At 37.0% G+C, this 25812-nt stretch overlaps 1 protein-coding gene across 2 annotated transcripts; it reads left to right on the forward strand.

Moving 5' to 3' along the window:
* Positions 1–2097: 2097 nt before the first annotated feature.
* Positions 2098–25741, forward strand: LOC125263736 (complement C3-like). Of its 2 annotated transcripts, XM_048182882.1 has the most exons (42): positions 2103–2244; positions 2348–2383; positions 2518–2544; positions 3051–3243; positions 3382–3544; positions 3638–3708; positions 3803–3894; positions 4197–4279; positions 4362–4449; positions 4711–4813; positions 4924–5038; positions 5302–5417; positions 6059–6214; positions 11394–11603; positions 11684–11884; positions 12067–12225; positions 12306–12435; positions 13281–13343; positions 13495–13984; positions 14063–14148; positions 15475–15614; positions 15700–15909; positions 16068–16134; positions 17022–17108; positions 17277–17480; positions 17570–17645; positions 17731–17890; positions 17989–18099; positions 18508–18652; positions 18735–18898; positions 18989–19144; positions 20069–20128; positions 20230–20320; positions 22165–22216; positions 22305–22392; positions 22956–23045; positions 23142–23247; positions 24402–24491; positions 24580–24663; positions 24741–24821; positions 24935–25082; positions 25158–25741. In XM_048182882.1, exons 1-42 carry the CDS (start codon positions 2171–2173, stop codon positions 25300–25302), a joined length of 5211 nt encoding a protein of 1736 aa, XP_048038839.1. In that variant the 5' UTR covers positions 2103–2170; the 3' UTR covers positions 25303–25741. The 2 variants fall into 2 exon arrangements, with proteins under 2 accessions (XP_048038840.1, XP_048038839.1); XM_048182883.1 differs by lacking the exons at positions 20069–20128; positions 20230–20320; positions 22165–22216; ... (6 more) ...; positions 24935–25082; positions 25158–25741 and adding an exon at positions 19765–19824 and having other exon boundaries at positions 2098–2244.
* The last annotated feature ends 71 nt before the right edge of the window (positions 25742–25812 follow it).

The raw sequence follows: 25812 nt of genomic DNA on the forward strand, positions 1-25812 counted from the left end.
TTGCGTCACTTCACTGACATTCATATCACCTCTCCTGTGGCCTCATGGGACAGTATAGATGCACACTTCAGAAACTTGCAAATAGTAGGTCACCCGTGTAATTTTTGCCTACGTTTTTATGACTTCTAGTTTCACTGTTTTTCGCAGACTATATACATTCAGACAGAACTATGTCCCAAATACAATACAAATAAGTTAAATACAAACCCCACCCAAACACCAATTTCATGGGTCAACTCAATGATCATTTCAGTCACCTGTCAAGAAAAGTACAGACTTTATGAATTAAGCTCAGTGTTCAGAAATATGGATGGATTCGATCCCAACAATGTCAATCAGAATGTGCCACCAACACTACTAAGGTTAAGATTGGGTTTAAGGTACAGTCAAAGGGTTAGTATTTGTTTCGGCTTTGTGTGCAATCAGGACTCAGTGCTGAAATGACCAATGAAATCTTTAGAATCGGCTGCCTGGTGGAGTTTGCACAATGAAAAAATTGCTTATTATTCAGGTAAGTTGCTGTTAAAAGTCTTTAACATGATGAGGAAGATTGTCTTCAAACTGACAATAGTTGACCTAAAAAGGAAAACTTGCTGTACAGGTGCTGGTCATATAATTAAAATATCATCAAAAAGTAATTTTTTTTTTATTGTAAATTATTTTTAAAAATGAAACTTTCATTTATTTGCCTACATGTAAAGTAAAACATTTCAATTTTGATGATTACAGCGTACAGCTCATTAAAGTCCAAAATCCAGTATCTCAAAATATTAGAATATTTCCTAAGATCAATCAAAAAATGGATTTTCAAAACAGAAAAGTTCAAGTTCTTTAAAGTATGTTCATTTGTGCACTCAATACTTGGTCGGCAGCACATTTTACAGCAAATGACTTGCTCCTAGCACAAATTACAGCATCAGTGAAGTGTGGCATGGAAGTGATCAGCCTGTGGCACTGCTGAGGCACTATTGAGCCTTCAGATCATCTGTATATTGTTGGATCGACTGTTTCTCATCTTTCTCTTGAAAATATCCCATAGATTCAGGGGTCAGGCATGTTGGCTGGCCAATAAAGCACAGTAATATCATGGTCAGCAAACCACTTGGAAGTGGTTTTTGCACTGTGGGCAGGTGCTAAAGTCCTGCTGGAAAAGGAAATCAGCATCTCCATAAAGCTTGTCAGCAGATGGAGGCATAAAGTGCTCCAAAATCTCCTGGAAGATGGCTGCATTGACTTTGCACTTGATAAAACACAATAGACCAACACCAGCAGACGTCACAGCCCCCCAAATCATTACTAACTTCAGAAACTTCACACTAGACTTCAAGCAGCTTGGAGTCTGTGCCTCTCCAGTCTTCCCTCAGACTCTGGGACCATGATTTCAACATGAAATGCAAAATTTACTTTTATCTGAAAAGAGGACTTTCGACCACTGTTCACTGTCCAGTTCTTTTTCTCCTTAGCCCAGGTAAGATGCTTCTGATGTTGTTTCTGTTTCAGAAGTGGCTTGGTAGTCCTTTTCCTGAAGATGTCTGAGTGTGTTTTATTTACAACTTCAAAAATGCATGTGTGTGTAAGAAAAACAACTAATTACATCGAATTGACAGTCATTTATTGCTTAATCTCTTATCAAAATGTTAGTAAAAACAAACTTGAGGTCATATTATATGGTTGGGTTTAAGGTACAGTCACGGGGTTAGAATTTATTTTGGCTTTGTGTATGCAATCATCACTCTGATTGAAAATAACCAATAAAATCTTTAGAATCGGTTGCCAGACGGGGTTTGAACTTCTTTATGAAAAAAAAGAGATTATTCAGGTAAGTTGCTGTTAAAAGTCATTAACATGATGAGGAAGATTCTCTTCAAACTGACAATAGTTGACCTGAAAAGGAAAACAGCAACACCCTAGCATAATAGCGAACATTTCCACATACAAACAAAAATTTTCTTGAAATAATCTAAAAATCTACTTTTAATAACATTTTGTTGGCAATGCTTTAAGAAAGAGACGTTTCTGAAAGCCTAGTTGGCTGGTGCAATAAAGCAAACATTGCACAAGAATGTTTTAAGGTAGTGGGGGTCTGAGATAGTGGGAGGGATTTGGGGGTATTTCAGCTCTCTTATTGTTCTATCTGACATTTTGTGAGTCGTCAGTCCTGCAGGACGAAATGCTTCTTCCACTGCTGATATGGACGACTTTGCTCTGTCACATCTCCGATGGCCAGGCTTTCTCTCAAAGACAGTGCGTTTAATAATATATTAATAAGACTTAATAATGTGTAAATGTTCTCCTTTTCTTGATGAAGTTGATTTATTATAGTGTGTTTATCTTGATAATTGAACAGCAAGAGAACAGTGTGGGGACATAATACACGAATAACGTATGTATATCTGTTTTGTGTTGTGTATTTTGTGCTTCTGATTTTGTGAAAAATGTTCATAGATATAATTGGATACAAAGTTCTCAGTATAGATTTTTGTTGTATGTAAAATTAAGTGTGTTCTGTTTTGACAGTGAACCGGTTTTTGACCCGTCTCCCATGTAAGTACACAACTGTCCTCTGCCCTAAGAGTTGGCTAACACACATACAATGTCAATAGAAAATCATTACACCCTTTTGAAATAGTTACTTTATTTGTCTTACAAATAAAGGAATCAAAACCCATTAAAAAAACTTAAAAAAAAAAAAATTGTCTTACAGCATCAAATTAATGAAAGAAACTTGAATGAAAGAGAATAAAAAACTAGAATAACAGGGTTGGAAGAGTAATCAGTTCCCTGATTTAATACTCCGCAGAGCCACGTTTTGCTTTAATTACAGCCATTAATCTTTTTGGATATGTCTGTACTAGCTTTGCACACCTAGATTGGGGAATATTTTCCCATTCTTCCTTGCAGAATTGCTTAAGTTCAGTCAAAATCCGTGGTGAGCGGCAATGGACTGCTCTCTTCAAGACTATCCACAGATTTTCTATTGGATTTAAGTCAGGGCTCTGGCCACTCAAGGACATTCACCTGTGTGCTTGGATGTATATGTTTTGGTTTAGGTTTTCTATTTTAGCTCCAGCAAAGATAAGGCCTGGAACAAAACAGAAAATCCTGCTAGAGGGTCTGAATCTGTCCCGGGCAATAAGAGTCTCAATCGGGGTCTATGACTATCCAGTCTCCCAATCTGTCTTGTTGCGGGACTCAGTTCTCCTCAATTCAGACAACAACTACAGCGTCTTCAAGACCATTGAGGTGAATTTATGTATGAATGTATTTAACTATCTTCTCAAAACTCTGAGAAAACTTGGTCGGTTAAAGTTCTCACTTGTTTGAGACATTGCTCATGTTGCTTGCTGAACCTAAACGTAATAAAATACAGTCTTTTTTCAGATTGATCCAAATATGCTACTTCCAGATGGAAAGAAGAAATATGTGAAGCTTGTTGCTCAGTTTAGCAGATCCCATCGCGCAGAACAAGTAATACCGGTGTCTTTCCGCTCTGGATACATCTTCATTCAGACTGATAAACCTGTTTACAACCCTGGAGACTCAGGTCAGCTCTCACATGCTGTTGAGCACTTTGATAATATATATTATTCATGCATTGTTCAATCTAACTTTCCTTGATCACTCCTGAATTTTCCAGTGCGCTGCAGGGCTTTTGTATCTGATACAGAATTCCGAGCTTCTGAGAGAATCATATCTTTTGAGATTCAGGTGAGTGTCGCTGACATTGACATAAGCGTCATTACAGTTTGCAAAGCAATCACTTATTTTCTACAAAAATGTTTTATGACTCAATTTGTTTCAGAATCCAGATGGTATTGCAGTACATGGTATTTCCAGAGCCAAAGCAATTGATGGGATACTATCGGATACCTACGTCCTCTCCACTGTAGCCAAGTATGCATACAGAACTGTTCATTTGTGGTTTATAGTATAATTACACAATTAGAATAGTTTGTGTTTAAATGTAATTATCTCTGATTTATTTCTGAAATGTATATATATATATATATTTTATAATAATAATGATATATAATTAATTATATAATTATTTTATAGTTAATTATATATTAAATACTTTAAGTAAGATAATAAAATAATATAATTTATATTTAACATAATATATTAATATAATTAGAATTAATTTTGATTTACCCTGTACTTCAGATGTCTAGCTGCTGATCTTTTTGATTCTCTAGAGAGGGCAAGTGGAAAGCTGTCGCAAAGTTTGATCAGGGAAAAGAGAACATTTTCAGCAGAGAGTTTGAAGTAAAGAAATATGGTAAGAAATTCATATTACCTTCAGATTCTTCTTTTTTTCCCCATCTCTTGGTGGGTTAACATCATTTATTCTTGCTCCCAAGTGCTCCCAGCGTTCAATGTCACTTTGACTCCAAAGACGTCCCACCTCGGCCTAGATGCAGATAAGCTGGAAGTAGAAATAACAGCCAGGTGTGTGAATCAAACTGAATGATCTGAATGCATTTGAACACTGAAGTAACACTTTTTAATTTTAAATTGTTCTAATAATTCACAATATTTTACTGTATTTTTTATTGAATAAATTCAGCCTTGGTGAGAATAAGATTTTTTTTTCAAAAGCAATTCAAATCTTACGGACCCCCAAATTTTGAGCAGTAGTGTATTAAATTCATACAGTGATGTTTTGTAAGTTGCCAGAAACCTTGAGCTCACTGTATTTATTTCTTCCAGGTATCTTTATGGTCAACCAGTGCAAGGTGTTGCATACGTTCTGTTTGGTGTTGAAATAAACGGTGAGAAGAAGAGACTCACATCTATGAAACAACTGAATGATGTAAGTGCTTAAAGAAGAAGAAAGAAAAACTTCACTTAAGTACCTTAAACATTAAATCAGCTTTGTATATGTTTATGAGATTATTGATTTCTATGTCTTATAAATTGCAGCTGAATGGAGGAATAGTTAGTTTGACTATGGAGGAGATCAAGAAGGTCTATCCTGACACAAACAGCCTGCTGGGGTCTTCTGTGTACGTCAAAGCATCAGTACTGACCAGCTCAGGTGGGGAAATAAATATCTGTGTTTTCCTAGCATCATTATTCAGAGGTTTGTTTTTTCTGAAAGCACTCTTATGCCTTAAAGGATTAGTTCACTTTCAAATAAAATTTTCCTGATAATTTAATCAGCCCCATGTCATCCAAGATGTCCATGTCCTTCTTTCTTCAGTCGAAAAGAAATTAAGGTTTTTGATGAAAATTTGATGAGTAAATTATCAGAAAATTTTTATTTGAAAGTGAACTAATCCTTTAAGACTTTCTTCTCAGGTAGCGATCTTGTGGAAGCAGAGAAATCCGGCATTAAAATAGTAAGATCTCCATACATGCTCTCCATCAGGGACACACCGAAGTATTTCAAACCTGGCCTGCCATTAGGCATGACGGTAATTTAATTTCTGTTGCGATGTTTACTGCTTCAAGGGATAGTTCACCAATCATGTCATTTCATACTGTTTGATTTCCTGAACTGAAATGGAGCAGAATGCCCAAGCTGCTCTTTTTTTATACAGTGAGAGTGGATAATGACCACGACTGTCAGGCTCTAAAAAGAACACAGAAGCAGTATAATTTTAGTATTATTTATAGTGTATATTAAATATTTTGAGTCAGCTTTTTTTTTTTTTCATATTTTTGTTTTAGTAATTTTGCTTTATGCATTTGACATTTTTATTATTATTATTATTTTTTTTAAATATTTCTCTTTGGCTTTAATTTATTTTTATTTCAATTTTCACTAAAACTGAAATTAAAATACATTTAAGTTAGTTCCTATTTCCAAATTTAAGATTTTTTTTTTTAATATATATGTATATTATACACATAAACATTTAAGTAATTTTATGTGCTTTTGTAATTTTTATTAGCTTTTTTTTTTTTTTAGCTTCCTTCTAAAAAGATATTAGGCTGAGTAATATCATTTTTGGGTGAACGATCCCTTTAAATATATTTTTTGATAGGATTGTTGATTTTAGCTCATGACTGTAGCATTATTACAATTTAGTTTTTTTTTAATTTTATTTTTTAGGTTACAGTGAGTAACCATGATGGCTCTCCAGCCCCTAATATTCCTGTTAAAATCAGCTTTCTTGAAAGTCCAATCAGTGTCCACAGCGGCACCATCAAAGTCTACATCAACATGCCTAACTTGGCCAGTTCATATGGTAATTCACAGATCCTGAAAGTAAGTCACTCACAGAAAAAAACATGCACATACAAAAGAAACAATCCAAAAATGCATTTAACTGTGAGCTGAATATTTAAGCAATATCACCCGAGTAGCCGTGCCATATTGCTCTATATCAGCACAGCTGTAATTCGGCCTTAGGTAATCACAGTGTGCTGATATACATCCATATCGCATGGCTACAAGTGTGATATTGTGTTTATACAAATGTTTGATGGCACGAGTGTGTAAATAAATAAGAACAACAACGGAGTGTCTTTAAAAACCCTCTTTTGTGAGGAACTATTTCCTTTCTCCAGATTCAAATCTCAAGTTGATAGTTTAAAAGTTGAGCCCAAGCCTCTGTTACTACTTCTAAAATGCCACTTTAGAATTAGTAACGAAGGAATGTTGAGTCGCTTCATTGAAGCTCATTGTATTATGTAGAGTAGAGAATTATGACAGAGAGATACCTGAGCGATTGCATTACCTGCATCTAGCTGATATTCTTTAGGTCAGACTTACATTCATAATGGAAAAATCAGTTTGAATGAGTCTGCTGAGGAGAGCAATATCTTTGTCTTTGTCATTTTAACAGCTAAGGGGATTTCCCATGACAGCGGTAGTCAATGCATGTCAGTTGCGTCTTGTAACATTGTCCTTGTTTACAACCTTGCGACTGACTCACTCATAAAGACAGTCTTTGCTGCCATATAATGGTGTATTAATGTAACTTCAATTGAAGTCGAAATCACTAACAGACCCCTTTCTTAATACCAAATACGGCATGTTATTTATATAAATTATTATTTATGGAACAATAATATTTAATTGAACAACAACAGCCGTTAAAACAGTATAAGTAGTACAATAGGAAATAAACACAAGCAAACCGTTTAGTCAAACGAACAAAAGCAGCGCTCTAATTAGTACAGGATTTAATTTTAATGTAAATATAAAGTTATGAAACTTAAAGGGTTAGTTCACCCAGAAATGAAAATTATGTCATTAATGACTCACCATCATGTCTTTCCAAACCCGTAAGACCTCCGTTCATCTTCGGAACACAGTTTAAGATATTTTATATTTAGTCCGAGAGCTTTCTGTCCCTCCATTGAAAATGTTTGTACGGTAGACTGTCCATGTCCAGAAAGGTAATAAAAACATCATCAAAGTAGTCCATGTGACATCAGTGGGTTAGTTAGAATTTGTTGAAGCATCGAAAATACATTTTGGTCCAAAAATAACAAAAACTACGACTTTATTCAGCATTGTATTCTCTTCCGGAATCCTTTCCATTGAATTGATTCCATTGAATCCTTTCATCTGTCGCCGTGGTTGTTTTTGGCGATTAGGACATCCGCGACATGCACCCTTACGCACCATTTTAAAAAATATAGCAATACCAAAATACAAGCAATGTAGAATAGCTTGAATACATCGTGCGTCTCCCTCAGACTGTAAACGAAGCTCGGGCGCACCAGATAACACGTCAGCAGCGTCACTGTGGAGTCGTGAACCACAATCCGGAGCAGAAGGGGGCGGTAATGCACCAATAAGCTGGATGCCAACCGTCGTAAAACAGGAAAGAAGAAGAAGCAGCGGAGTCGTGAACGTGAATTGACAACAGACCCGGAAGAGAATACAATGCTGAATAAAGTCATAGTTTTTGTTATTTTTGGACCAAAATGTATTTTTGATGCTTCAAAATGTCGTGGATGTCCTAATGGCCAAAAACAACCACAGCGACGTAAAAGTGTATTACCAACGCCGACAGATGAAAGGATTCAATGGAATCAATTCAATGGAATCAGTTCAATGGAATCAATTCAATGGAAAGGATTCCGTCTTTGTCTTTATTCAGACAATGCTGAATAAAGTCGTAGTTTTTGTTATTTTTGGACCAAAATGTATTTTCGATGCTTCAACAAATTCTAACTAACCCACTGATGTCATATGGACTACTTTGATGATGTTTTTATTACCTTTCTGGACATGGACAGTCTACCGTACAAACATTTTCAATGGAGGGACAGAAAGCTCTCGGACTAAATCTAAAATATCTTAAACTGTGTTCCGAAGATGAACGGAGGTCTTACGGGTTTGAAACGACATGAGGGTGAGTCATTAATGACATAATTTTCATTTTTGGGTGAACTAACCCTTTAATATAGCCCTTAAGCCAAATCGATTAGCTCTGGAACAAGTAATAGATTAATAAAACCAAAGATTGGCCCCAAATGAATTACATCTCATGTTTTACCACCATCTACATAAGAGCCAGCAGCAAATTCCTGAAGGACTGGCTGAGATTAAGCTGTTCTTTGCAGGTAAATGAGCGCTGAATGGCCGCTGACGGCCTGGAGCTCAAATCGCTGAAAACACCTTAACAAATTTTCATCTAGGCACTATGTTTACATATAAGTTGCATTTTTGAAGTCTAAATAACTAAATAACTACATTTTTGCCTAATAAGCTCTTAAAACTGCATTTTGTGGCACAACAACAGTATCAGTAAAAATATGGTGGACTTGCTTGTTCACGATGACACTCAAACGGTTCACTGTGGTGATACTGGTAGAATATCACATGGCTGGAAAGAGTCAACCAAAGTGCTGCACAGAGAAATAGAATTATGCTATTAGCAATAAAATAAAACAAATCACAAGTAGTACACCACACTAAATTCACACAAAATAAAACTGTATACAGCAGTTGCTCCAGTCCATAAGCCTTTTTAAAAAGATATGTCTTAAGTAAAGATTTAAAAACCTGAAGTGGCCAATCTCAAGCTAAAAGGCAAGTTATTCCACAACTGGATTATTCAACAAAAATGCACGATCACCCTTAAGCTTTAAGCATGTTTTGGGTACTGACAGCAGCAGTGTGTTTGACCTTAAAGGCCTATTGGTCTGATGATGGGAAAGAAGATCCGATAAGTAGTTTGGAGCCAAGCCAGTCAGGGACTTATAGACAAACAGTAATACCTTGAACTGGATTCTATACTCAATGGGGAGCCAGGGCAAACTAGCCAAAAGAGGTGTAATATTTTCCCTCTTCCTTGTCCCTGATAAAAATCTGGCTGCAGCATTTTGGACTAACTGCAGGCGAGACAAACACAATTGAGTGACTCCAAATATAGTGAATTGCAGTAATGGATAATGGTTTCTAAGTCCCTGAATGAAAGAAAAGGTTTAATTTTGGCAATCATCCTGAGCTGGAAAAATGCTGATTTGACAACTGAGTTTATTTGTTTGTCAAACTTAAGTGCTGGGTCAAAAATAACTCCCAAATTTCTTGCGTAGGTACCTACATTGTTAGTTATAGGACCCAAAGTTTTTGAGAAGATATTGGCAGAAAACTAACACTTCAGTCTTAGAATCATTTAATTGAAAGAGGTTTTCTGCCATCCAACTTTTAACTTCACTCAAACACTCAAATAATGACTGGGGAGATGTATTTTCATCAGGCTTAGCTGGAAGATAAAGCTGTACGTCATCTGCGTAACAATGATATGAAGTCTGATGCTTATGAAAAATATTGGCTAATGGAAGGAGATGGAGGAAAAACAAAACAGGGCCTAAGACAGAGCCCTGTGGAACACTGCATGTAAATGCAGCAGAGGAGGAAGTGAAGTGTTACATTTCTACAGAAAAAGTTCTCCCCCTGAGATAGGACACAAACCAGTTGAAAGCTGTTCACAAAAAGGCCAACATACTGCTCAAGACGTTTCAGTAAAATAGAGTGATCGATATTGTCGAAGGCTGCACTTAGATCCAAGAGAACCAAAACAACTAATTTTCCAGAATCAGCAGCCAATAACAGGTCGTTTAACACTTTCAAAAAGCAGATTCTGTGCTGTGCTTGGCTCTGAACCCGGACTGAAACCTATCTAATATGTCATTATTCTTTAGAAAGGAAGACAGTTAAAGGTGCTAAAGAGGATCTTTTCGTCGACTGAGAAACCAAACACTGTTACTGAGTTTTTGAAATGAGCGCATGCGTAAGAATTTCGAGGGAACGCCTCCCAAAACTCGTGCACGAGTATTGGAACACGAGTGTTTACCACCGGCATTCGCTGTGTCGTGTTAGTGGATTCATTATGTCGGACTCACCGCAGGTAACCCATAATCTGCAGTTGTTACTCCTGTCTCCTGACAAAAACATTGCATGCTGCTCCTGTGGAGTGTGGAAAGTTACTGGAGCGCGCAGCCGCGCTCGTCTCTCACAAGGAACATCATGGCAGTGATTGACAAGCCAGAGGGCCAATCGTTTACGCGATGATCGCGTAAACGATTGGCTGATGTTTTTAAGGCCCTACCTCATGCACAGATGATGTATATTAATATTATTCCTTTCAGTGCACCTAATAAATAGTCTTTTATCAGTTAGTAAAGACAGTTTCAAGTAATATTGCAAAAATGTATAAAGCAAAACATCCTCTTTAGCACCTTTAATGAAAAACAACCACCTTCAATACCTTCGAAAGAAAAGGAAGCTTAGAAATAGGACGATAATTAGTTAAAACCAGTGGATCTAGAGAAGCCTTTTTAAGCACAGGCTGTATCACTGCATGTTTAAAACATGATGGAACATAGCCATTAGTAAGACAACTATTAACTATAGAGTAGATACACGGGCCAATAGTGTCCAGTACTTTCACTATAAAAAATGGGGGAACAGGATCCAAAGAACAAGATGCAGGTTTCATATGATGAATAATATCTGTTAGATAGGATAGAGACAACTAAATTGCAGTGATCGGAAAAAAAGACCTCTCAGCCAATCAGATTCGAGAACTGTTGTATAAATATATATAGTTCAGTCATGAAACTCTAGAGGGTGCATGTTGATAAGTCCTTTACATGCAGTCTGCAAGCAATCACATCGTTACCCGCATGACATAAGCTGATAGGCGTCTGTTGATCCTGCAGCCAATGAGATTGCTTCCTTAACATTTATTGGTTCAGTGTTTGCTGTAAGCTAGTCCTGCAGCGTGCTATCAGAGTTCCTCTGAAACTCTCCACCTCCCCAGCTCCACCTGCCTAGATCTGCTACAGGATTTATGTATGTCTATTTATGCAGCAGCAGCCATAGCAGATCTAGTCGGCCAAGGCCAAATATATTAACATCGCGATATTCATTAACCTGCCAAAACTATTTTGAGAGTTGTCTTGATTGATGTATTCATGTGTAGGTGGAGACAGCAAATCCTTTACTGAAACCAGAACAGCAGGCTGTTGAAGAGGTGCGTGTGGAGCCGTATGCCTCTTTTATGGGCTTCAGGCACTACCTGCATATCTCAGTGCGTTCCAGTCGAGTGGTGGTGGGCGACAGGCTCAACGTCCAAGCGCACATCAAATCCTCAGCAAAATCAAAAAAGTTTGTGGAGCAGCTGACATATGCTGTGAGTGTGACACTTGGGCCATTTTGGGATGAAAATGACTGTAATCTCATAATTGATTACATTTACAATTGTTTCTGTAGGTCTTGAATAAGGGAAACATAATCCATGCTGGTAGAGTGAATGTCAAAGACCTGGATGTCATAAACATTCCTCTGCTGGTTACCACAGAAATGCTACCTGCGTTTCGGATTGTGGCGTACTATATTTTTCCATGGAAATATAGGGCGGAAGTGGTGGCAGACTCTGTGTTTGTTGATGTGGAGGACCGGTGTGTAGGTTCGGTGCGTTCATAAGAAATTATTAACATTGCATGATTCTAGCGCATTTTGCCTATTGTTCAATAGTATAATTCTGCTTCTGGCTTTTAAACAAAGGGTTACTTTGTCCAAAAAAGTCAATATAAGTGCCATAATTGTTGCTTGCATTTGTTTATTTGTATTGAGTGTTTTTGTGGTTGTATTAGCTCAGTGTAGGACCAGTGGAGGGTGAAAAAGTCAATTCCTACTCACCAGGCAGCAGCTTTAATTTTCAAGTCAAAGGTGACCCGGGAGCAAAGGTCAGCCTGGTTGCTGTGGATAATGCCATCTTTCTGTTGAGGAAAAACCGCCTGACGCAGAAGAAGGTGAGTGTTGACTTCATTTTCACTGTACTCTCCAGAACTTTCTCCAGGGTCTCATTGATACTCATGACTCTTTCATTCAGGTGTGGGAGGTGGTGGGACAGGGTGATATGGGCTGCACCTCAGGAGGAGGCAAGAATAATATGGGTGTTTTCAGTGATGCAGGACTGATGTTTTATTCCAGCACAGGAGGTTCCACTGACTACAAAAAAGGTCCTTCACACATACAGCATTAGCATCTCATTAATTCTTCTAGAATAAATGTATTTACACTACCATTAAAAGATTTGAGCATATTTAATGTTTTTGAAAGAATCCTCTTATGCTTGTCACGGCTGCTTTTATTTGATCAAAAATACAGTAAAAAAAGTGATACATTTTTTTAGGATTCTTTGATAAATAGAAATGTGAAAAGAACAACATTTATTTGAAATAATAATCTTTCGTAGCATTTTGTCTTTTTTTTTTATTATTTTTTTTTAATATTACTGACCCCAAACTTTTGAACGGTTCTAATTATAAAACAAGTTCAAAGCTTCAGAATTAGGTAAAGATAATGAGGATAGCAACAACACAAAATTGCACAAAAATGGCACACTTCATTTATAAACAAAATGTGTATTTAAAAAAATGCAGGACAAATATATCCTTTTGACAGTCATCTACAAGCTGCAATTGTTAACATTTGGCAAGATTTTTGAAAGGCTGCATAACACAGTAATGTATTGCCGGTTAACATTAAAATAACTTTAGGTTATGTAACGATGCTCTATAGGGTGAACTTGACCTTCCGCATCCACATCCCATTTACCATCTTGGTTTCACAGTGATGCCATAGAAGAACCATTTATGGTTCCCCAAAGAACCTTTGAGTAAATACTTCTTAAAACCTTTGTTTTCTTAGTGTGAAAAACATTTTAAAAATCTAAAGAACCTTTTTTCCACTATAAAGAACCTTTTGTGGAACGGAAAGGTTCTATGGATGTTAAAGGTTTGTCATGGAACCATAAAGAACCTTTAATTTTAAGAGTGTATTTTCTTTGGTTTGTTTGGAATAGATTGCTCCAGTAGATCTAGAAGAAGACGTTCTACTGCCAAACTGCAGCTCAGAGAGCAGCTGGGTGAGTCTGTCATTAAAGCATCAGAATCTTTAAAAAGTTTTGTTACAGTTTGTTAGAGAAGCGGAGATTTGCAAGTTTTGGCAAAAGCGTTAACAAAAGTTAACAAGTCGTGCTACTGCTAAGTCATCCTAAACCTGTTCTTTTCTCTCAGAGAAGGTATATTCTGACCAGTTCCTGAAGAGATGTTGTGTGGACGGCATGAGGGAGATTCCCATGCCCTATTCGTGCTACCGTCGCTCCCTCTACATCACCGAGGACTGGAGCTGCGTGTTAGCTTTCCTCCGCTGTTGTGCAGAGTACAGAGGGGAGGAGCTCGGTGTCATTACCAGGCCTCCGACGACCACCCCTCCACCCACCACCACCCACCTTAATTTACCTATGATTTATAATAGACATGGCTATAGTTATTCTGATTTTGTCAGTTATTCAGAACGTGTCACCCTCGCATCTGCCCCTGTCAAACCTCTGCCACCAGTACACAAGGACAGTCATGATGCAAAGATGGAAGAGGAGGAGGAAGAGGAGCAAGAGTTTGATGAAGATGATTTAGCTGATATAGAAGACATTTATGTGCGCTCCAAGTTCTTCGAGTCGTGGCTGTGGACTGACATCAGACTGCCCAGTGTACCCAAGTCTGATGGGTAAGAGTTTGACTCAGTGAAGAAGTCCCACTTTTATCTGGTTCATTGATGAAAGCATCTCTCCTGCTTTTATTCCAGGCTGGCTGTATTTCCAGTGGACACCGTTCTTCCTGACAGTATCACTCAGTGGGGGTTTCTAGCCATCAGTTCCTCACCTGAGAGAGGTAAACAGCTCTGTTCTTATCCAAACCATCTGACCATCGGGGCAGAGCTTCTTTAAAGTGTTTAAAGCCACTGACAGCAGAATAAAAAGCTCTTGTAGTAGAAGGTTCTTCAGTTTTAGTGTAGCCACACAATACAGCACAATTCTATAAGCTAGAATAGAAATCAGCTGATATTTAGGGCCCAAGCCACTAAGGTGCTAGTCCCTATTGTTTTTCTAAGGAGAATTATTTTTTTCCACCATCTGGGGATTTTGGGGGGCCTTAACATTCTCAAAAACTCATGCTGAAAATTGGCAGGTTTTCTGAGGTTGTCTGAGAAAAACACAGACATGGCAGATTAGGATGATATTCTTCACTCATTTGAAATTGACCTATGATATTCAATGACATGAAATTCATCTAAATTTAAACGATCTCATGGATGTGGCTGTTGTGGTTTGTGATCATTTGAGCACCAACTGCTGCACCTAAATGTGGTGTATTCAAATGACTTTGACATAGTCCTTTTATGTTTACCCATTTTAAAGGCCTATTGCCTGCCCTGCAGTTGCCCTGAAGCCACCAGGTTGCCACCGCGGTGCCACCGCCCATCATCGCTGCTTGCAGCTATATTTGATTATTTTATTTGTTTATTTGTTTAAATGTGTAAAATCTGACATATAGAATTGATTTTATATGGTTTTAGATCTGCCACAGTGAGAACTAAATGATTACAACGAAAATATATAATTTTTTTTTTTTATATATAATTTAATAACTTTTAATGGTACACGCAAAGCATTTCTGCATACGGATGACAGTAATTAAATAATTATTATTTCACTTTTATTGCTACATGTCAAACATTTCTGCATTTCAATTACAAATATTTTGTATTGAGTTATTTAGCTTTTAATGCTATATGCAAAGCATTTCTGTATAAAAATGAATATTTAAATTATCTCTTTTAATGCTACGTCAAGTATTTCATGTAAATTCTGAATATTTTAATATTAATTATTTAGCTTTTAATGCTACATGTCAAATGTATTATGAATATTTTATGAATATTTATTTATTATAATATTAATTTATTAATAATTATTTAGTTTAATTCTACATGCTTTACTGCAACATGTCAAGCATTTCTGCATATGAATTACAAATATTTTTTACAAATTATTATTTAGCTTTTATTGCTGCATGTCAAGCATTTCTGCACATGAATTGTGACTATTTTAATAAGTATTATTTAGCTTTTAATCTTACACGTCAGACATTTCTGAGAATGAATATGGAAAAAGTCCCTAAGAATGAGTTTATTCCTGGTTTGTGAACCTCTCGCAGGTTTCTGTGTAGCTGAACCTTATAACGTGCGGGCGTGGAAGCCGTTCTTCATAGACCTGCGGCTGCCTCACTCAGTGTCCAGAAATGAACATGTGGAAATCAAAGCTGTGGTCCACAACTACAGGAACTCAAAACTGGAGGTTAGATTTACACAGTCACCAAACAATAAACACTCTCCGACACTAACATCTTTGTGACCTGACCCGAACAACTGTGTGTTTGCAGGTAATGGTGATCCTGGATAAGACAGAGGACATGTGTAGTGTGGCATTTAGTGGACCTTACAGACAGCAGGTTTCAGTACAGGCCAGCTCCTCCAAGCTCATTACATACGCCATCATCCCCCTTAAAACAGGAGAGCTCCCCCTACAGGTCACAGCAATTGCAGCCTCCTTCATGGGGCAAGATGCAGTGAGGAAGAATCTACGTGTAGTAGTAAGTGGGCTACTAAAACCTTCTCTGTGTGTTGGGTCTCGCACGTAAAATTAAAATATTTTATATTAGATATGTTACTTGGTACATGTTATGTGTTTTTTGTAACATTAGAGCAATAACTGAATATATGATATATAATGCTATATCTTGTGTTTTAGGTAGAAGGCATCCAGACAATTAAAGTGAGGAGCTTTGTGCTGAACCCCACTGAGAAAGGAGACAGTGGTAAGACTGGTTGGAAATCATGAGTTTATTCATAATTAATGCAATGATAACAAAAAACATTTATTTAACTTTACAAAAAATTCTTGCCTTTGTCATATAACACTTTTTTCAGTTCTTCACAGTATAAATGGGTCTTTATGCATGAAAAGTATGTTATATTATTAAAATATATATATGTTAATTTTAACAATTTATTAAAGGTGGGGTAAGTAGATTTTGAAAAAGCACTGTTTGGAAGTTAGTCAGGCTGACACCAACAACAAACGTGTAACCAATCAGCATTAGGGGGCGTAGCTATAACGGTCGAGGACAGAATGAGTAAAGCCAGGGACGCATTGTAAGGCCAATTAGAAATGTAAATTGATACTTATGACTGATCACACTCAAACGCGTCCAGTCAGAGCCAGTTGCGTTCAGTCTGCGATTACAGTCGGTGTTCAAATTCCATCTGTAAGTATTTAAATCTGCTTCAGTCGCAGGAAACAATCGCTGTGTGTTGTGCTCAGTCTTAGAATGTTTTAGCTAGTCGTTAAATGTGTGCCCGGCTTAAGAGGGAGATTTGAAAAATAAAAAAATATTGAAAATAAACTGCAGAAAGAGAGATGAGACGATACAAAAGAGCTCAAAAGTGTTTAGCATCATTGTCAGTGCACTCACCTCACCTACCAGCAGCGATCGGGCCTGGGTTCGAGATTGACTCTGAGCAGGGTGGTTAGGATTGGAGAGTGAGTTTTGGAGGTGGAGCCGTGAAGAGAGGGGTGGGTTTGATTGTGTTGATTTCAAATATCAACAATGTTTTTGAAAATCTACTTACCCCACCTTTAATTATATGCTTTCATTTATATATTTTTGTTATAATAAATGATTAAATATTTTCTTCATCTCAGCTGGGAGACAGATGATAGAAGTGGAGAAGATGCAGTTGGATGCCGTTGTACCAAAATCTCTGCCGGAGACATTTGTCAATGTCAGAGGTTTGACATTTTATCAAGCAATACTCATAATATTATAAAATAGTATTAACACTCAATTACATTATGGAAATTTAATTCTTGACATCAACTGTCAAGAATTTGAGTTTTGTTCATTCACATCACGTACTGATCTGTATGTTTTTTGTTTTTTTCCCCCCCGTTCTTCAGGTGATTTGCTGGCAGACAGCATTGATAACTCCATTAAGGAGGACTCATTGGCTTCATTGATCCGCATGCCCGGCGGGTGCGTGGAGCAGAACCTGGCCAGGATCACACTGCCACTAATTGCAGCCCATTACTTGGACCGCAGTGCAAACTGGGATGTTGTGGGAATACATCGAAGAGAAGAGGCCATCAAATACATTCAAAAAGGTGCGGTGAAACACAAGCAGGGATGAACTGCATTCTTTCAGATATGATTAAGATAAATTATATATCTATATTATTTTTTGTTTTTATAGGTTATGAAAATCAACTTAATTACCGGAAAACCGATGACTCGTACCCTCCCTACGCCAAAGAAGGCACCAGCACATGGTATTCATGCCAGCACCTAAACTGCAGCACTAAATTGAACATTTCCCAGTAGAGTTCATGTGTCTTGATGTTCTGTCTGTCTCAGGATCACTGCGTATGTGGTGAAGGTGTTCTCCATGGCACACTCGTTTATCAGTGTCAGTGAGAAGCGTCTGTGTGGCCCTCTGCTGTTCCTACTCAAGAATAAACAGCGTCCAGATGGATCTTTTCAGGAGAACAATCCTGTCTACGACACTAGTATGACGGTGAGAATTAATACCTGTGATTGGACTAGTTTCATAATAATCTATAAAAGGTTATCTAAATGCTTTCTCACAGTACTAACACATGTTCTGTGATGCAGGGAGGCCTGCAAGGCTCTGAATCCAGAGTGTCTCTGACCGCATTCGTGCTCATTGCTTTGGCAGAGGCACAAAATGCTGTTACCTGCCAAGAGCCAGACCTCGACATACAGGTAACTTCACTCTGTAAAACGGCCATAAACATCTGAATTAAACAGTAGTTAAATTAAATTATTAAACAATAGCTAAGTTACATATTTAGGACAATAACTACATTTAATAATTAGGACAAAAGCTAAATTAAATAATTAGGATGGTAACTGAATTAAATTGTATTTTGTTGTATGACTAGAAAATTAAGTTAAAAAAATTTGCGATATTCCTGATGTATATTTCTTAGACCCACACACACACACCACCTGTTTTTTTTTTTTTTTTTTAAACAAATATAAGTAAATAGACAGAGGTACAACACTGATTCATGTTGTACTTCTGGGCAAACCAGACAACTGTCATTTAATAACATACGTTTTTACATGTTCAATGGTGCTAATTGTATTTTCTACATTCGATCATTGCAGGACAAGACCAGAAAAGCAGCGGTGTATCTCAGAGAGCATTTCTCCCGGCTGACGAGGCCGTACACAGCAGCTATAGCATGCTACGCCTTAGCAGTTTCCAACCACGGCTGCATGAAGAGCATGTTGTTAAATTTAGCCTCACCTGGTACTTATCTTTTGAAAACAAAAATATGAAATCTGTTGCTTTGTGTTGTCCTGTCTTTCTCATCTTTATTTTCTGTCTACAGACCGTACCCACTGGCCTGACTCTTCTAATCATTTCTTCACACTGGAAGCTACAGGCTACGCATTGTTAGCGCTTGTCAAAAGTGGCCACATGGAAGAAGCAGTCGCCCCCTTTCGATGGCTGAGCGAGAAGCGTGGCATTGGGGGAGGGTACGGCTCTACTCAGGTAAAACCACAAGTAAACCTTCATTAATTGTCTTATATTTGTACTGAAGGTACATGGTTATTCATATAATGACTGTTTTTCTCCCATCAGTCTACTATGGTCGTGCTACAGGCCCTGTCTGAGTACCTAGTGAAGAGCCCTCCTTCTTCTGACCTCAATTTGTTGGTGCAGCTCAGTGTTCCTGGTCGCAGTGACGTACGCTGGACCTTCAATCCCAAAGTTGCTTATGTGGCCCGATCTTCAAGGGTGCGATCTTCTATCTTTCAAACTTCTCTTTATGTTTTTGTAGAAATGTATGGTGGTGTTATACTGCCAAATGTTGAAAGCACATTATTGTAGCGCAAAAATACAATCATGTACTGTGCAAGCTAAAATCTCTCAGCTCGAACACAGACTCCCTTCGTTCTCACACTAAACTCTCAAATATACAGTGCTCTCCCTTTCCCAGTCACCCTGGGACATCGTTTTCGAATATCTCTCGTTTACGAATCTTTTGTTTCGAATCAGTGGTTTGGAGTGTGTATCAAACTGCTAAAGTCACGTGATTTCAGTAAATGAGGCTTTGTTACATCATAAATGCTTCAAAATTTCAATGGTTCACCACTTGGGGGCGTTACTTTGGCAGTTTAATATGCGCTCTGAACCACTGATTCGAAACAAAAGATTCGTAAAGCTTCGAAGCTTCATGAAGCAGTGTTTTGAAATCACCCATCATTAGATATTATTGAATAAAGTCTTTTTTTTGGTGCACAAAAAGTATTCTCATCGTTCATAACATTAAGGTTGAACCACTGCAGTCACATGAACTGTTTTAAATACGTCTTTAGTATCTTTCTGGGCATCTGAAAGTGTTAATTATCTTGCAGGCAATGCAGGCCTCACCGAGCCATCGGATTTTATCAAAAAGATCTTAATTTGTGTTCAGTAGATGAACGAAGGTTTTACGGGTGTGGAACGACATGAGGGTGAGTAATTAATGACACAATTTTCAGTTTTGGGTGAACTAACCCTTTAAGTTGGAAAGATTTGCACTTGTTTTACATGATGGTATTCTCGCGTTACAGAAATGCTCTTTCGACATTTGGCAGTATAATAACTCCACGGATAAAGGAAAAGTATGTTGGGATGAAATACAATAACTCTGTTACTCACCTTCATTATCTCTTCCAGGTACCGCTTGACCAGAAATTCAGAGTAGTGGCTTCTGGGAAGGGCAAGGGAATTTTGGAGGTGCTAAATGCCCACATCTACACCAAACTATTGAATTATTAATATATAAAACCAAGACGTAATTTAGTTACAATCTTTTCTCTGTGTTTTATGTGTCCCAGGTAGTGACTGTGTACCACCAGCTTCCTGCTGTGTTTGAGAACAGCACGTGTAACGGCTTTCAGCTGGACGTCTCCATCGCTGAGACTAATGGTGCGTTCTCTACTCAGTTTTATATCAAAGCTTGTTTCCGCCATATAATAAAAAATAAAAAAGGTAATTGCATAATTTTATCTTAATTTTCTTGCAATTGCAAATTTATATAATACAGTCCTACTTTTTTTTCCCTCAGAAGTAAGAGATATAAACTATAGTAAGAGCTATAAAGTTTTTCTCAGAATTGTGAGTTGTCTCTGAGAAAAAAAGGCAGAATTGTGAGATAAAAAGTCAAAATTACCATTTTTTATTTCCTGGTGGAAACAAGCTTCCATAGTTTTATGAGTCCTTGCTGTGTGTATGTAATGATCGCAAACTTGACAGTCAAAGTCTGTAAAACTGATATAGTTAATTAATAGTTAACGGTAAGTTCCCTTACTCCATATACAGTACAGTCCAAAAGTTTGGAACCACTAAGATTTTTTATGTTTTTAAAAGAAGTTTCGTCTGCTCACTAAGGCTACATTTATTTAATTAAAAATACAGTAAAAAACAGTAATATTGTGAAATATTATTACAATTTAAAATAACTGTGTACTATTTAAATATATTTGACAAAGTAATTTATTCTTGTGATGCAAAGCTGAATTTTCAGCATCGTTACTCCAGTCTTCAGTGTCACATGATCCTTCAGAAATCATTCTAATATGCTGATTTGCTGCTCAAGAAACATTTATGATTATTTTCAATGTTGAAAACAGTTGTGTACTTTTTTTTCAGGATTCCTTGATGAATAGAAAGTTCAAAAGAACAGCATTTATCTGAAATACAAAGCTTCTGTAGCATTATACACTACCGTTCAAAAGTTTGGGGTCAGTAAGAATTTTTATTTTTATTTTTTTGAAAAGAAATTAAAGAAATGAATACTTTTATTCAGCAAGGATGCATTAAATCAATCAAAAGTGGCAGTAAAGACATTTATAATGTTACAAAAGATTAGATTTCAGATAAACACTGTTCTTTTGAACTTTCTATTCATCAAATAATCCTGAAAAAAAATATTGTACACAAATATTTTGTACAATTTTACACATTAAATGTTTCTTGAGCAGCAGATCAGCATATTAGAATGATTTCTGAAGGATCATGTGACACTGAAGACTGGAGTAATGATGCTGAAAATTCAGCTTTGCATCACAGGAATAAATTACTTTGTGAAATATATTCAAATAGAAAACAGTTATTTTAAATTGTAATAATATTTCACAATATTACTGTTTTTACTGTATTTTTAATTAAATAAATGTAGCCTTGGTGAGCAGACGAAACTTCTTTTAAAAGCATTAAAAATCTTAGTGGTTCCAAACTTTTGGACTGTACTGTATGTGTTATGTATATTAGGGTTTTGTGTTACATCTTATGTTGTTAAATGAATGTTTATTGCATTCTTTTATTGTCTTCTATATATTAGTAGTTAACTTAACTTCAGAAACTACTAGTGATGAGCTTTGATTCATCGTGTGGCTTTCCTCATTACCACTTTTGTTTTTAAGGTGGTTGTCAGTTATTATAAAGATACTAAACAGAGTTTAGTACTTTGAATAATAATTAGCAACATGTACCTACTATACGGTTAGGGTTAGCATGTAATTAATTATGCATAATTTACTGTTATTATTACTATAGTAAGTACATGTAATTTGTAATAACAACACTAACAAAGTGTTACCTGACATTATATCAGCTAATGAAATTTTATACTGAAATTAACATTTAATCTGTAAAACTAAAAATTCTGTTGTTCTGGTAACCATAGTTTTTTTGTTTGTTTGTTTGTTTGTTTTTACTCTGTACACATAGCGTACAAGTTTTCATTAAGATCACTGTTTGGTCCATTTTAGAAAAAACCCCACCGGATGTAGAAAAGTCCTACAGACTCAATATCCACGTGAGGTGAGCGCTTGTATATAGGTAGATATCTTATTTTTTGTCAGGATAGATTATTGTGGTACCCACAATTCTCTGCTTTGCTCCCCCAAAGGGCTCTGGAGAGACGCCAAGTGAGGATGGTGATTCTGGACATCAGTCTGCCCACCGGCTTTGAGCCTGAAAACTCAGATTTAGAGTTGGTAAGACCAAACTTATGACATAATGTGGCATTACATTAGCGATAGCAGCTAATTCTATAGCTAGCTGTGTTGTTGACTTGACAACATTTTAAGGCATCACATGTGTGCTCCAGACATGAAACGTCTTTTCCAGACATGAAAGGTCTTTTGGCTAAATTTAGCAGCATTACATGTGTCAATCACGGAGAATGCAATCCCATAATGCATTGTGATAAGCTACATCCAAGATGGATGAAAAAAATCATGAAAAAAAGTTGATGTTGATTAAAAATATCATGATTTTAGTATCTGTATTTTTAATATTTATTTTGACTGAACACACCAGGGAACATTTCTACTCAACATTTTTGTGTGCTTTGTATTTATATACCAAGAGTATCATGCTTTTAGCTTAGCAACATGCTAACACCAATCTCTAATGAGCTGAGTCTATTTGTGTTTCTGGTTATAAAGAATGTTTCAGATCTGTCACCTTGACAGTTAGGATGCTACCTATGTAGACAGTATACAGCAAGGCAAATCGTTAGGTTATAGAAGTGATAATGTCTGGGCTGATTTTTCAGCTTACAAATTCAGTGGACCGCTACATTAACAACTTCCAAGTGGTGGACAACCTGAGTGACAGAGGATCCTTGATAATTCACTTGTTTAAGGTAACCTAACAATCACCCTTAAAGTTCATACTTGTTTAACATGATGTAAATGAAGGCAACATTGGATATTTGTCTTTGTATGAATGACCCGGACAGGTGTCCAGTACTGAGACAGACATGATCTCATTCAGACTGCATCAGAAATTTAAAATGGGGCTCCTTCAGCCTTCCATTGTCACAGTTTACCAGTACTACAACAAAGGTTCGTACACACAAAGGTTTGCGCAGCAGTGTTTGTGAAGTTATACTGCTAATTTACACTGTTATCTTCCTCACATTGTTTCTGCTACAAGCATGAATAACTCAAACTGTGCAGAGAGGCATGCTGTTTCTTCTCTGAGCAACCGAATATGCTATCAGCTTCATAGCAATGTGCTAGCAAGCATTAGGAACACCATGTTTTTCCTATAAAGTTGAGCTTCTTTTAACTTGAGCGGCACATTTTTAGAACAAAATTATTAATTTGATTAGCTTTTTAAATTAGTATCAGTGAGCACAGACATTTAAAACATGCTTTTAAACAACAACAACAACAAAACATTTTATTCTAGCTTATTCTAACAAAAAGCTGAGAAATTACGTTTTTGTCTAACACTTTGTTCGGATTGCTTCCATCAACACACCCGAAACTTGCACAGTCCTATACTTCTCCCTGAGTTTTATTCGGGAACATTAGGCAGTTGAGATTTATATGCTATTTAATGTTTGATGATCGCTTTATTTTTGCATAAGCAATTCTTTTATCGCTTGTTTCTGCTGCTTTTTCTCCAGTGTTTTGATCTGTAGATTCTGTACTCTGTACAGAAGTAGATGAATAATCGCACCCCCTACCGTATTATAAATGACGGAAAATTCTGTAAATGCCGGGGAAGCGTTGTGTCATAAATGACGGAAAATTCAATCAGTGGTGGGGAAGCATTGTGCCATAAATAACGGAAGATTCTGTCAATGGCAGGAAAGCATTATGTCTTAAATGAAAATTCCGTCAATGGTGGGGAAAGAGTTAATAACACCTTCATTTTGACAAAAAAGTAGTCATGTTATCTAGCACCCCCTTGTGGCTGATGGACCCCAATTTGAAAACCCGTTTAACGTGATGAATGTTTTGGAGTTCCGCACAAGACGTTTGAAGAAAATAAAATAGATATTGTGGCTGCATTGTGACAACTTAAGCAACTTTTATTATTTAGTTCCCTTGTTTTAGTAAATCATGGCCACGTTGTACTAATTCATTCTCTCATTTTAAATTGGTTAAATTGTGGCCACAATATCTTTTTTTTCCTTGCATGTCATCGACGGGGCTCCATACAATGCTAACTAACGGTGTGATCACGATTGCGGTCTCTGTTCTGTCAGACAAGCGCTGTAGCAGATTCTACTCTCCTCCTGAAGACCAACAGCAGCTCGATCAGATCTGCAAAGACGACGTGTGCCGCTGCTCACAGGGTCAGTTCAGCAGGACTGTCTTTGTGTTTTCAATCAACTTCTTACCTTTAACCAGTTATAAAACAAATTATACAACTTTCTTTCAAAGGTGACTGTTGTGTAATGAAAGAAGACTCCTCATCTTTTGGGAAAGAACAGAGGAAGGCTGCTGTGTGCAATGGATTACATCATGGTGAATGTTCTTCTGTCTATTTTGGGGGAACACATCATGATGTCACCATCTTCTCAATAAATGTGTCTTTTCTTCAGCCTACAGGGTCAAACTGATCAGCGCCAGCCAGAGTCACTATGATCAGTATGATATGGAGATTGTGCAGGTTATCAAAGAGGGTACGTCTGCTACACTCTTAAAGGGTGCCCTTTTACAAAGTCTTGACTAGAATAGGTTTTCATGCTTGAATGTTCAAAAAACACTGTATCTCCATACATATCTGTTTGTGTAGGGACAGAAGAAGGTCTGAGCGAGAAGGAAAGAAGAATGTTCCTCTCTCATGCAAGTTGTAGGACAGGGCTTGGTTTGAGAGAGGGTCAGGACTATCTGATCATTGGTCCGATCACTGATGTTTGGCAAGCAGGGAGCATGTCCAACAGGTGAGCAGCATAATAGCACTGAAAATGTACATGTAGGGTCTGTATTTCACTATTCACTCACGTTTTCCCTCTCAGGTATGTGTATACGCTGGGTAAAGACACGTGGGTCGAGCGCTGGCCGGCCGAGTCTGAATGCGGTGCTGGATCTGCTCTGCAGGTGAAATGTGACGAGCTGAAGAGCTTCGCAACGACACTGACAGAAAACGGCTGTCAGTCTTGAGACGAATGCTATTCTTTGAACGGATGAATTTTGTCATGGTTATTGGTTTCAGTCGACAGAAATAAATTTGGCGTAGAAACAGTTTTCACTCAGTTATTGCTTGTAAATTTCACAATCAATTACAATAAAAACTGCAAGTAGAAATAGAGAGACTGAAACAGTATTTTCTTGTAAAACATGTTCCAATAATCTTTGTTTTATTTACAACTTCAAAAATGCATGTGTGTGTAAGAAGAACAACTACCAAAAAATCATTTACATCTGACAGTCATTTATTGCTTAATCTCTTATCAAAATGTTAGTAAAAACAAACTGATACCTTGATGTCATATTATATGGTTGGGTTTAAGGTACAGTCACGGGGTTAGAATTTATTTTGGCTTTGTGTATGCAATCATCACTCTGATTGAAAATAACCAATAAAATCTTTAGAATCGGTTGCCAGACGGGGTTTGAACTTCTTTATGAAAAAAAAGAGCTTATTATTCAGGTAAGTTGCTATTAAAAGTC

This window comes from Megalobrama amblycephala, linkage group LG2 (assembly GCF_018812025.1).
Source record: "Megalobrama amblycephala isolate DHTTF-2021 linkage group LG2, ASM1881202v1, whole genome shotgun sequence".
In the NCBI taxonomy this organism is placed as follows: Eukaryota; Metazoa; Chordata; class Actinopteri; order Cypriniformes; family Xenocyprididae; genus Megalobrama; species Megalobrama amblycephala.